This window comes from Streptopelia decaocto (genome assembly GCF_964273445.1).
Source record: "Streptopelia decaocto genome assembly, chromosome: 1".
NCBI lineage: Eukaryota > Metazoa > Chordata > Aves > Columbiformes > Columbidae > Streptopelia > Streptopelia decaocto.
Window position 1 is genome coordinate 180,646,217 of NC_138663.1, and position 12,813 is coordinate 180,659,029.

The 12,813-nt window shown below is 43.0% G+C and overlaps 1 protein-coding gene across 3 annotated transcripts in view; it reads right to left on the reverse strand.

Moving 5' to 3' along the window:
• The window catches only part of TSC22D1 (TSC22 domain family member 1), a 93,989-nt gene extending 81,599 nt beyond the window's left edge, over positions 1 to 12,390 (reverse strand). The window contains exons 1-2 of one of the 3 annotated variants that reach the window (XM_082058930.1): positions 11,934 to 12,390; positions 8,459 to 11,325 (exon numbers count right to left, since the gene is read on the reverse strand). In XM_082058930.1, the coding sequence (XP_081915056.1) occupies positions 8,459 to 11,292 (2,834 nt within the window). In that variant the 5' untranslated portion in view covers positions 11,293 to 11,325; positions 11,934 to 12,390. Of the gene's footprint in view, positions 1 to 5,536; positions 6,279 to 8,458; positions 11,631 to 11,933 lie in introns of those variants that run through there. The other 2 variants (XM_082058931.1, XM_082058929.1) reach the window with 2 other exon arrangements.
• Positions 12,391 to 12,813: the final 423 nt, after the last annotated feature.

A 12,813-nucleotide genomic window follows, 5' to 3' on the forward strand; every position in this document is an offset into this window, starting at 1 on the left:
TAACAGATACTAAGTTCAGAAACTTAACACTTTGATCAATTAAAAGGACTGCTGACCAGATATGTATGCAATGAAGATTAACACTAGGACTGTTACTGACTCATGAGACAAAGGAGTACAAATAAATGATCAGCAACATCTGCAAAAAATGATGCAACTTATATTTGATTTGCACCTTCTGATCTTACAGGAATTAACCCATTGTAATGCTGAGAATACAGAAATAAGCACCGACTAACACGAGTGCATGCTGAAATCACCTTATCTGCATAACTCATCTTTAAGAACTACACTGCAGCATAGTAGTAAAAACAAAGCTATTATTAAATGCATGAAGCCACTAAGCCTGTTTTTGAATGCATATCCACATTTTCAGCAGCTTTCAGTACTGTCCCTAAAACTTAGCACAGTACTTTGATACTGTTGCTTAAGCAACTGCTGGAGAAGTTTGTATCTTCATTACACATGAAGAAATCAGAGCCCTGAAAAGTTCTTGCTGGATATCCATGCTACTTAAAATAACAACGACAACAAAATACAAATGGAAGGTTGGACAAGTACTTAAATCACACACAAGCTCAAACAATTTGCTTGGGTAAGTGGTTCAGCACACTTGAGCAGCAGGTTATAAAATACATGACAACCAACTTCCAGTTGCTATCAAGTCTATACCTTACTAGAAATACTGTCTACACTTTTTTCTTTTTTTTTTTTTTTTTTTTTTTAAACAGACTGGGGGCCCACTTGCATCTTTCTGTTAAGCCTGAACTTCTGGAAGATCTTCTGGTGCCTGTTTTAGCAATTTATAAAGCTGTACTCCTCCTATACTCAAAAGAATGGGTTATTCAGAAGTATATAAACAGATGATCACAGTACCCCTCAAGTTTTATTAAATACAAAGCACAGTTTTCTGAAAGTTTCCTTGAGAAAAACAAACATCAGTTGTACCTGCATTTGTTCTCCTACAAGGACTAGTCAGATTAAAAAAAAAGTGTTCCATCCTTAATGTTAAAAATCCCTCAAACTGCTTTACTTCTACCTGAACTTCAAGCTTGAATGCCTACAGTACTTCAATATACAACCTGATTGTCAAAAGTACTCAATATATGAAGATTCACAAGCACTACACACCTCATGAAAGCTGTACAGTAAACATTTAAACGCAAAGAAAAAAAACGTAAAAAAAACCCACAGCAACACACATCAGTCTGAGTGCCCAAATACTGACGTACCTACGTGTGAATCTTTCACTCTTAGGACAGTAGTGAGAGCTTGACTTCATATATACATACAGAACAACACTTAGACTGAGGCATAATCATACGTTTATATAGCCCAGTTTATATTTTTTTTAATAATTCACATAGCATTATTCTAAACTTACAGTAGTAATATTCAGGCTCAATGTACACTTTCATTTTAAGTATCATGATAAAAAGACTAGTGAAAATCTGGAAAACTACTAACAATAAAAAAAGTTTCAATATCAACAGCAGTAAAACAACTTGGATGAAATCAAGACCTGTAAGTGTAAGTTAAAACCGTGGAGTAGGAAAAAAAAAAAAAAAAACACAAACACAAACAGGAGTCATTTCTAAAGTACAAAAAATAATGCCAAAATAATTCCAAGGAAATGTAATAACAAATGAATTGCTTGCTCAAAGAAAAATGGTGAACAAAGTTTATTGTGATTTTCCTGTTCTACCAAGTGTTGAAGATTTTACTTTGAAAGCATAAAAAACTTCATAAAATTGAACAAGTTCAATTATTATAGCATAATATTGTATTTGAACTATGATGAGTATTGTTCTTCATCCTGCACAGCACCTAAGTCTGAAGTCCTCATACAGTAATTTAGTCCATAAGGTAACCAACAATGATAAAATACCTAAACTATCACAAGTGATACTCTTTAGCATTTGCATGTATGGGATCATTACAATCCCTACCTGCCAAACATGCATAACCTCTAAATCTCTCTCAGGAAAGACTGTCCAGCTTCAGTGGAAGACAAAGACTTTTGCATGTAACTGCAACCACAAACCAAATCCCACTTCAGACACTGATAATACGTAATAGGTGTTTGAAGGCTCGCAGAAAATGAGCTGATAAGGGTTTCCACACCACAACCGACTATCTTTGCTATTTGTTAGCACATTCCAAAGATAGACCAGGAGTTAGTGTTGCAAGACATTAAAGCCAGAAGGATGATCAGGTGCTCCAGTTTGATACCATAATTATGCTGCACTTCCATCATGCAATTCGTAACTCTGTGAATGCTTTAGAACAGGCTAAAATAAATAAAGTGGTATCTCCAGTCACTCAAGTGCTCTTTCCATCATAGCTTTAGGCTATGGTTTCTTGTACAATCACACTGAGAATAAACTAGTTCCTTATTTACAGTGATCATTACCATGAAATAATATACTGAATAATCCTGCCCTTAGTCTCCGCTTAGTATGCTGTTAAAGCATGTTTTTGCTTAATAACATTGCCTTTGGTGGCCTAAGTGGAGTAAATGAAAGGTATGGTCCCTCTTTCAAAAAAAGTTTTCGGTCATTTGTTAAAGTATAATACGTATCACACACAGCACATTTTAGTCTCATAAATTAATCAAGAATAGAGAGAACCAGCACATTAAATCAATGAGAACAAAGACATGCTATTCTTTTCTATTCTTGTTTACATTTCACCTACACCAACTGCAAACCCAGATCACAAATTATTCCCAAAGAGGTCATACCAAGAATACACTTGCCATTACACTCATATTCAGGTGTGTGCAGTTTGTAGCAATATTACTGTTTACAACTTGGTCTACCTCCTAAGCTGTAACAGAGTTCTGAAAATACTTATTTATAATACTTTATTACCCTCTGAACTGCACAGCATTATTGGGGGCGGGGTTGTAGCATAGATGTGCTACCTATCTGCATGTCTTTTTACTTACACTTAAGGAAGGTATAACATATTAACGTTTTGGATTGTTTGTTTGTTTTTTATTATTTTCCCCTCCTGTCCTTGTGACTTTGCTAACTTACCACTGTTACTGTCATTATGCTGTTGCAGCATTATCTATTCACAGTAACTTGCAAAGGCTGAAGCACTTCACTACTAATATAGAGACTGACAGATGGATAACTCTAATTTCCAGACTAGCCTGTAACATTAAAAATGCAGATCTTGAGACAGACACAAGGACTTCTTTTCAACATTACATGTTTTAAAACCTTTTGTTTGTTTGTTTTTACATACACAGATGATTTAGTCTGCTTATACACTGACAACTTCCAAAGAGCAGCCAAAACTGTACCGCTAGGGAACATTTTCTGGAAATCACGTTATTAGTTGGAGAGGCACATTTCCTCAGTATCTCCAACAATCTGCCTTATCTTAAGTACTAAATTACTGCTTTTACAACCCCCTGAAATCTGCTGGTTCTTCCTGTCTTTAAAGACAACTGCAATACCAAGCACTGTAGCAATCCTTAGTTCAAAGAAAACCATGGCATGCAGAAAATGCATCTTTTAAAGATACTAGAAAAAGGTCCATTTTAACAGGTATTGCCACCTAGAGCTGGCCAGAAGACATACAAGCCCCAGGCACCTAAATTCCTCATGGTTCTCTACTTAAAGCAGAGAGCTAATAAGGTCAGTTCTGCCAACAGTAGGTATTTAATTTCTTCAGATGAAATGAGAAGCCGGACTTGTCAGCGTAACACAACAGCAGCCACAATTTCTTTGCTAAAGTGCTCTCTTTTTACTCACGTAACTTGCCATTACTGAGGGTAACTATTTTTTTCAAGTTCCATAAATAGTCGACTTGAAAATATGGAGATTTTTTTAAAAGACAGTCTCCTAGAATTCAAGTTATGCAATTTTCAAATTGGTGGCAAGACTCTGAAGCAAGTTGAAAATATGAAAAATGGAAAATAACAACACTGCCCCTAGGGTACAACTAAGAAAAAAAAGAAAAATAACACTATAAATCCATGCTAAGTCACCATAAATCCTTTGTTGTGAAGTATCTTCTAGAAGTATGTTCTCCATTTTTCATCAAATACACATAAGCAAAACTTAGAAATAAAAAAAAACTCTAAACCAGCTTACAAAATAAATATAAGTATGCAAAAAATAATGTTGAAATTAAACTTCCAGTTCTACTTCAGTATGTTCATTCACTACAGCTTACTAACATTTTTAACAAGTATTACATTACATCTGTAAATATCTCATTTGTACTCGATAAGCCTTCCTACAATATACTCGCATACGTGATGAAAATTCATCCAATTTCCTGATTGTACTGTCACTTTACAAGCTAGTACTAGTTATTACTACTAGAGATTCTCAAAGGCTGCTCACAAGTCTTTCAATTCTCACATTCAGCTTTAATCTCCCAACCTCTCTGCAGATTAATAACAAGCCAAAATACCCATCCTATAAACATTTCCTCCATCTTTTTCTCTGTATAGCTGTAAAGAGATCTTCTAATAAAAATTTATCTTAAAAAAAAAAATTGAGAGATTGTCAGATAACAAAGAATACTTCAAACCTGTCAGTTTTATCTGCTCATCATCACCTTTTCCTCCTTCCTCTTTTGTTTCACCGCTGGATAAAACACACAAACAGGTGAAAAAAAAAACCCGCAGCAGACTAAAGAATGAAAGCAACTTGACAGGAAATGCTGTCAAGGACAGGGACACAGTTATTAGTTCTCTTGTCCTTCATTCACAAAATCTCCTTTTGAGTAATGGTAAACAACGTTTCAGATTAAGTTATTTTTAAATTCACTTACAAAAGCCTTTATAAAACCTGTAAAATACATTGATTTTTTTTTTCCAAGTTTTCACTTCACAGGTCATTTAAGAATTATACAAGTCTGTACAAAACTTTATTGCAAGCCTATATACCATAATAAAGCATTGTCTACAAAGATATAAAATTCATTTTGCAACAGAGTGTAAATACACAAGAACATTAATTGCAAAATAAGTATCTATTTTTCCATACTTAAGTTTCAAAAGCATAAAAATAAAATAAATCCTCTTCTACAGCTCTAGAGATGAAATACTGAGCTCAAAAGACCATGTCTAAGATGGACAGGATTTAATAACTGAACTGAATAAATCAAGGTAACTGCTACAAATCCAAGAAACTATGAAGAAATATGCAGTAAAACAAGTCCATACCATGATTCAAGCTAAGGAAAAAAAAAAGACACTTAGCATCTAAAAAATCATGGCATACATTTTTCTGGACTGAAATATTAGAAGAGATGAAGCGATCAACATAAAAATATCTGTGGTATACTCGACAGGCTGAAGAGAGAGTAGCCAGAGGACCTAGGTTGGCCTTTTTTTTTTTTTAGTACAGAAACTATAATGGCATTATTTGTATTCTCTCTTTAATAAAATTTGCAAATTGATTTTCCATACAGCACTCTGCCAAGCAGTTCATTTTTAATATCTCTTATTTCAAGTCATAGTGAAGATTAAAAAAAAAAAAAAAAAAAAGAACACCACACAAACACATGCCACAAAAATACAAACACACACACAAACACAACAACAACAAAAACAACCACACACACACACTGGGGAAATAAGGTTACAGTTTTCAAAGCAGATAAACTCCACATTGTCTACATTTAAAAGGCCATGCTCTGACAACAGGCATAGAAAGAGCTGAAAATGGTATTCTAAAAACTGAACAGGGCTAAAGACTTAAAGATACTGGCGTGTCTTTAAACACAATTATATTTAGGTTAAACTAAAGCTAGGAGTTAATCTAAACAAGGTATTACATGGGTCAGATGTTTTTTCAAAGGCACATTAAATGGAATTTTACAGCTTCTTCACTGGCCCAATTATGTCATCACTTACTTTCTCCTGCCTTTTCCCTTGCCAGGGTTAGAATCACTTGGGATGTATTGATATAAATAATAATAAATGAGTGATACGTGTGCACACGTAAGACAGAGAAATGGGGATTTTTACACACACATATGTATTTACAGTATATTCACTTCTTAAATGTTTATGTACTTTTACAATACACTACCCTTTACCTCCTGTAAAAGAGGGAATAATGTAACAGTCAAGAAAACTCTCAAGAGAACTATAGTTAAAAACATCCAAAGGCCAGAGAAGTGAGGAGCCAAGCAAAGTAACAACATATCTTGCACTACCTTTAGTAAGTGATGAGATCTAACTTCCAGACAAAAAGAAATTCCAGAGTCAAGATGACAACACAAATAACACTTTACCCTGATATCCCCTGGAAGCAGAAACAGAAGCAATCTTGCTAAATTTTTTATGTTCAGGAATATACATAGGGACAAGTTCAGCTGTAAGTTGTCTAATTGTACAGAAGAGTAACCTAAACACTACTGCCATGCAAAAAAAACACAATTATTTTTGGTCTCCATTTAATAGAGTCATATCCTGCTCTATGTAACCCATCTAAATGATTTTCCAACTGCAGCTAAACAAAAGTATAGGCTACCTGGAGATGACAGATTGAACAAAGACGCAACGCGCATGGGAGAAGAAAGGATATGATCTCTGGCTGGCCAAATAACAGAGGAAGAAGGTATTTCTGGCTATTGTTACCCTGAGGGATTTAAACATTCTGGAAAAAACTACCAATCATGACAAACAGCTAACATATGCTCTTAAAATCAGGGTACAGTCACATGCTAGATTTCATTTTCCAAAACACTGAGTATCAATGAGTTTAGGATTCTCTTACGCAGCTAGCATCTCCTGAAAGCTTCGGGGGTTTTTTTGGTTGGTTAAAAAAATTTATATATACATGCACATATATATAGACACCAAACACAAACATGACCTATTAAGAGAAGGGTTAGTGTCCTGGTTTCGAAAGACAGAAAGAAAGAAAACAACAACAAAAAACGTTTCCAAGAAAATTGACTGCTAGTAGCATAATGGTGACACTGTGGGCTTTAACACCTCACTCTGTCTTCCACCACCTTCACGTACTTATTGACTAGAAAACATGATCAGAATGAAACAGTGTTGGAACTTGTCTTCCAGTACTCCTGGAAGACAAGCTGCTACTCATTATAGCTCTCTGGCATCTTAGAAAGACATGATGAAAGCCACTAAGGCAGTCAACACCTCATGATCAACATAATCAGAGACTGCTGACAGAGTACTTTCAATATAAAGAAAAGAATCCAGTCTCTCCCAGCAACCCTTTTTTTTTTTTTTTTTTTTTTTTAAATAAAGTTTGGCCACTGATACCACTCTTGATTTAAGTTATGGCACCAGGAAGATATTTAAGAAGTACTTCACCTCCCATTGCTATGAGATTTTCCTCATGTTTGGTTTTATTTTGCCTCCTCACCTGAGTCTCAGTTTTTCTTTTCTAGGGTTCTTTTCTGGGCTATCCCACATTCTCAAGGCAGGCTATTTATCTTTAAAGTTACTTCCCCCATTAATGTAGTTTCTTCTTGTACAAGTTTGGGAGAACCACCACAGTCTTCCTGTCCATTTGTAAATGCTATCACAAGAGGTCCTCAATGCAATAAGGAATTCCCACGTGTAATTAATATCAAAGAACTGCCCTTTTTAAAACTGCCATTCAGATCGCTTCAACCTGCACATGCAAGTGCCTTTCACAATAGACGCTACTTCTTTGAACATAGTCAAAGAAATTAGAATATTCACATACCATTAAGACCAGCTAGTGGTCATTTATTTGAAAAGGTGAAGGCGGGAGAACCTGAGCAGTTTCTTATTCTGATGGCACAGAAATGGTGCCCCAGATTGAAAGGCTCACCAACCCTCCGCAGGCCTGAGCGGCTCGCACAATGGATTAATGCTTTGAAGCAAAACCACCAAGACCAAAATTGCCCCAAGTTCAATTTAACGAGCCACAACAGTGTTGTTGAACCTCCCTTTTCCCACCATACTCATTTGCCTAAAGCGTCTCTTGGCTGTCAAAGAGAAGGCTTCTGCATTCACCACAGACTCACAACTGGTTCAACCTGAGTAAAGTCAGTACGTGAAAAAGTGAAGCCGAGGCAGGATGAAATCTAGACTTGTGAAGAAAATAAAATCTACCTAAGAATAAATATTAATTATTTCAGTATAATAATCTAAGCTACAATCACCACTAGCATACCCACATTCCACAGTATTCTTTTGTCTTCCTCTATACAATGGGAATATACACACTGTCACAGATAGTTAAACACAATTTACCCACGCAGTAGTTTCAGAGCATAATCAATACAACCCACCCCCTCAACAGAAAAACAAGTATTTTAATATCATACCTACGTATGCTGAGACCTGAGAAACAATTTTTCTAATTAAACAAAAGCATCACACCACTTCATTTCACAGAATGGCTTTAACAAGACCTGCAAGTTAGTGCAAATCGAACTACCAGTGTATCTCTTCTTTTAATAAAGTTGCAGGCAGCCTTACCTCTCATCCTCACCATCTACGAGGGGCGTTGTCAACGGCAGCACCTTCAGCGGGAAGAGGGAAGCAGAGGATGGCACGTTGCTGCTACCGCCATCTGAAACGGCCGATGCTCCAACACCGCTCTCGCCGCTAGCAGCTTGAGGTAAACCCACCAAGGAAGGTTCTGTAGGGCGTCTGCCATCTTCAGTTTGGCTTACAATTGATGGAGCTAGAGATTGTGCAGGGAACTGGGTAGAGCTGAGTGGCATCTGCTGCGGCACACTCTGTGCCACCGGCATACCTATACTTGTTGATATCAAGGAAGGCTGGCTAACACTTTGAGCCAAATTCCCATTTTGCACGGCCGAAGCTTGCGCTATATTCTGGGGCTGTCCCAAACCTATAGAAGCAGAAGGTATGCCAGGAGGCACAGCTGAACCAGCTTGACTTGGTGCAGGAACAGTACTAGCAGAAGGTATAGGGCTAACCGCAGGCAGCTGCTGGCCTGTCATCCCTTGGACTACAGATTCCACTCCTTGTGCCTGCGGCTGTACAGGTAACAAGGTGTTTTGCTGAGCAATGACCATTTGCTGAGGAAGGCCTGAAGCACCAGCCTGTAATCCCTGCTGCATTATTCCTGTCTGCACAGGCTGCACTACTTGTGAAGATGGAGGAGCAGCCGTTGACGGCATAACTGGAGGTGGAATTTGGTTTGCAGCAGACGGCGGTTGCACCACAGCGGCTACGCTTCCTTGCTGCCCAACATTCAGCACTTGACCACTGGTACCTACGCCTGGTATCGCCGCTGGGGCATGTGCAACAGGCTGGGCTGGGGCAGCAGCTGGATGTGCTTGTACTGAAGGCTGCATGCTCTGTGCCTGGGCAACAGAAACCGGTTGCCCTGCTCCTACTCCAGTAGAACTGGGCTGCATAGCAGGGGCTGGAGTCTGAAGGATCTGCTGATGTTGAATGTAGTCTGGCATAGCCCCCGTAACAGAGTTTTGGTTCACCGGCTTAACGTGACCTGCGGCCATCTGCATAGGAACCGTCTGCTGCTGCTGTTGTTGTTGCTGCTGCCCATACTGCAACTGCTGCTGCTGCACAACTGGCAGAGTCTGCACGGGCTGTGCCGGCTGAGAATACGGTAGCTGCTGTTGAGCCATACTTTGAATGGCAGGTTGCTGGTGGCCCAGAGATGGGGATACACCTAGTATATTAACTGGGGTTGGCTGAACCCCAGTAACAGTGGTTAGACTGGCCTGTGCAGGAGGTTGGACCCCTGGCTTCTGCTGTGGATAGTTTAGTTCTTGAGAATGCAGCTGGACTTGTGCAAGCTGCGATTGAGAAACACTCTGTGGTATACTAGATGTTGGAATCGCCGGAGGAGCAGCACTGCTAAAATCCATCTGCTGCGGACCCACACCTTGAAACGCTTGCTGCTGTACCACAGTAGGTGCTCCCATTTCTCCGCTTCCCACACTTTCTGTATAGTGACTCAGTGTGCTTACATTGCTGCTAACAGAACTCCCACTGGTGCTCTCCCTTTCAGAAGTCGCTTCAAGCGGGTTTTGTTTTATCGTCTCTACTGCTTTGTTTACTGCTACTCCTTCTGAAACCGCAACAGTGTTTTCCTTATCATAGAATTCAGTGCATGTCCATCTACCTTTTTTGAAAGGTTCAGAACTAGAATCTAATTTTACAACCCTAAACCTTGAGGTGCCAGATGCAGGCTGCTGCTGGCTTGATCCTGCTGCCATTCCTGCAGTTGGATTAGTAACGTTGTTAATGACACCAGAGGAAGCACTCGTACCATTGCCAACACCACTCAAGATATTCACATTAACATTGCTGCTAGTTCCAGACAAAGCATTCACATTACCAGTACTCGTGATGTTGCTTAAATTTATAGTACCAAGCATGCTGCTTGCCACGCTAGAACTACCACCACCCATATTATTTAAGGTACTAGTTCCAGTAGCAGGACTTACACCTAAATTGCCAGGAGTACTTGTAGTGCGGATATTAGACACGACAGATGCCGGGGAACCAGTGGATGATGCAGCAGAAACTGGTGCAGTTGATATAACATTGTCAGAGCTTCCAGTTGTTGATAGTTTTCTAAATGATGGACTGGGCGGTGGTCCTCCAGAAACCGGGGCACTGCCCACCCCAGGATGCGATGGATGATGGTGTCCATGATGGTGGTGGTGAAGATGGTGGTGGTGATGAACATGATGAGGGTGAACACTTCCATTGATCACAACACTCTGCTGAGGGTGATGAGGCAGAGGAACATGCTGCTGAGGAAGATGAGGCTGGTTTGGAGAAACAGCCCCAGGAGTCTCTGCCTCTTGGAAGTTATTTAAAGTCTCTTCAGAGGAGCTCCTCTCAGGTTCTCCCAAGTCAGTAGCCCTGGATAACGAAACATCCAAGATTTCTGAAGATGACAGGTCTTCAGTGTGGGACTCATCCAGGTCATCGTAGCTTTCCGTATCCTCAGCTATGCTGTTATTGGAGCTCATACTGGCTGATATTTGAGCAGGGGTCACGCTGGTAATTTGGAAGCCACTTTTCTTTTTCATTTGAGCTCCAGTCTGTGCAAGAGGCTGTGGCTGGAGCTGAGACTGCGAGAGGAGGTTCAGGCTTTGTGGAGGAGGGGGTGTCGGCTGTGGACCCGCTGATGAAGATGCTGCAGGAGACGGAGGCGGCGGCTGGACCAGCAAAGGCGGCTGATAATCCTCAGCAGAGAGGGCAGCGCTCCCAACGCCGGTACCTGGTGCAGTGGGAGCAGTAACGCAGCTGCTGCCGCTGCTACTGCTGCTGCCCCTTCTAGGAAACATTGCCGGGTGCGCCATCTTCCTAGCACTAATGTCTGCGGCTGAGTCAGGCTGGTGCATTGTATCGGGTGTATTTTAAGGGTGCATTCCCCGGGTATGGAGAAAGACAGAGACACACACACACATACACACACAGTTAGCTTAGCGCCCGCGGCGGGCAGAGACACCACGCACAACCCCCCCGGCTCCCGCAGAGCACGGGCTGAACCGCCTCGACACCGCCGCTAACCACCCCCCGCCCCTCCCCTCCTCCTCCGCCCCTCCGAGACAGGGAGGGGGCGAGGGCCGGTCCTCCGCCGCCTCTAGATTAGCGCCTCTGAATGTGACACTTCCAATCGTCCGCCATTCACTTTCTTTCTCCCTCTTCCCCCACTCCCCACCCTTTTCATTCCACCTCCACCCCCCTCCTCAGCCGCCCCCCGACTGCGCCTCTCCCGGAGGAAATGCCCCGCGGTAGCCGGCCGGCCCCGGGGGGCGAGCCCCGTCCTCCCCGCGGCCGAGCCGGGCGCCGCGGCTCGCCGGCAGAAACGCCCTCCCCACGGCGGCCGCCGCCTCCTCGGCGGGGCGAGGGCAGCCGGCGGGCCCTCAGGGCAGCCCGGCGAGGCGGCCGGCGCCCCTCGCCATCACCGCTGGAGTAGGAGGAGAGCGCAGATACGTACAGGACTGGCGCACAGCAGGGCGGCAGCGGCAGGCTGAGCCGGGCAGGGACATCCCCGTCAGTGGCAGCCATGGAGCTGAATCATTTTGGGTATTAAACAGACGGAATAAAGAGGAAAGAAAAGCAGCAGCAGCCCAACGAGAGAGTCCATGAAAGGAGGAAGAGAGGGGGAGCCAGCCAGGCAGCCTCTCTCTCTCCTCCCTCTGTGTCTGGCTGTCTCTGGAGAAGGCTCCGCTCCGCACGCTCTTCCTTCCCCCTCCGCCTCCTCCCCCTTTATAACAGGCGGCTCCCGCTCTTCCTCCGCAGAACCGCGCCTGAGATCAGTCCTCCTCCCGCCTGCGCGTCTGCCCCGTCCTTTCTTCCCTCCGGGTCTCTCCCGGCTTCCCCGCCGCCGCCGCGGGTCTCTCCCCCTCCCGGCCCCGTCTCCTCACGGAGCGCTGGAGGAGGGCGCTGCGCCGAGCTGCAGGGGGGAGGGGAAAGCTCGCCAAAGGGGAGGGCAGGCGAGAGACAACGTAAGATGGCGGCCGCGGCGCATGCGCGCCCCGCTGGCAGACATAAAGCCCGTCTGGCCGAGGCCGACGGAAATAGACTCGGCTCGAGCGGCGGAAATTGCCGAGCGCTGCCGAGCCTGGGGAGGGGGATGGGCGGGGGTGTCCCCGCGTGGCGGCGCTCCTGGCTGGGGAGGGGGCGCCGGGTGGGGGCCCGGCTGTGGCCGTGGCGGACAGACAAACAGCTCGCTCCCTGCTCTCCGGTCGCATTGCTGCCCCCAGGTGCGCCTCTCTGCCTCTTCGCCGGGCCCGCAGCATGACTGTGCCTCACATGACCCGCCGCCGCCTCCCTCCCCATCCCCTCAGCTCCGCTGCAGATTTATTCAAGTTATT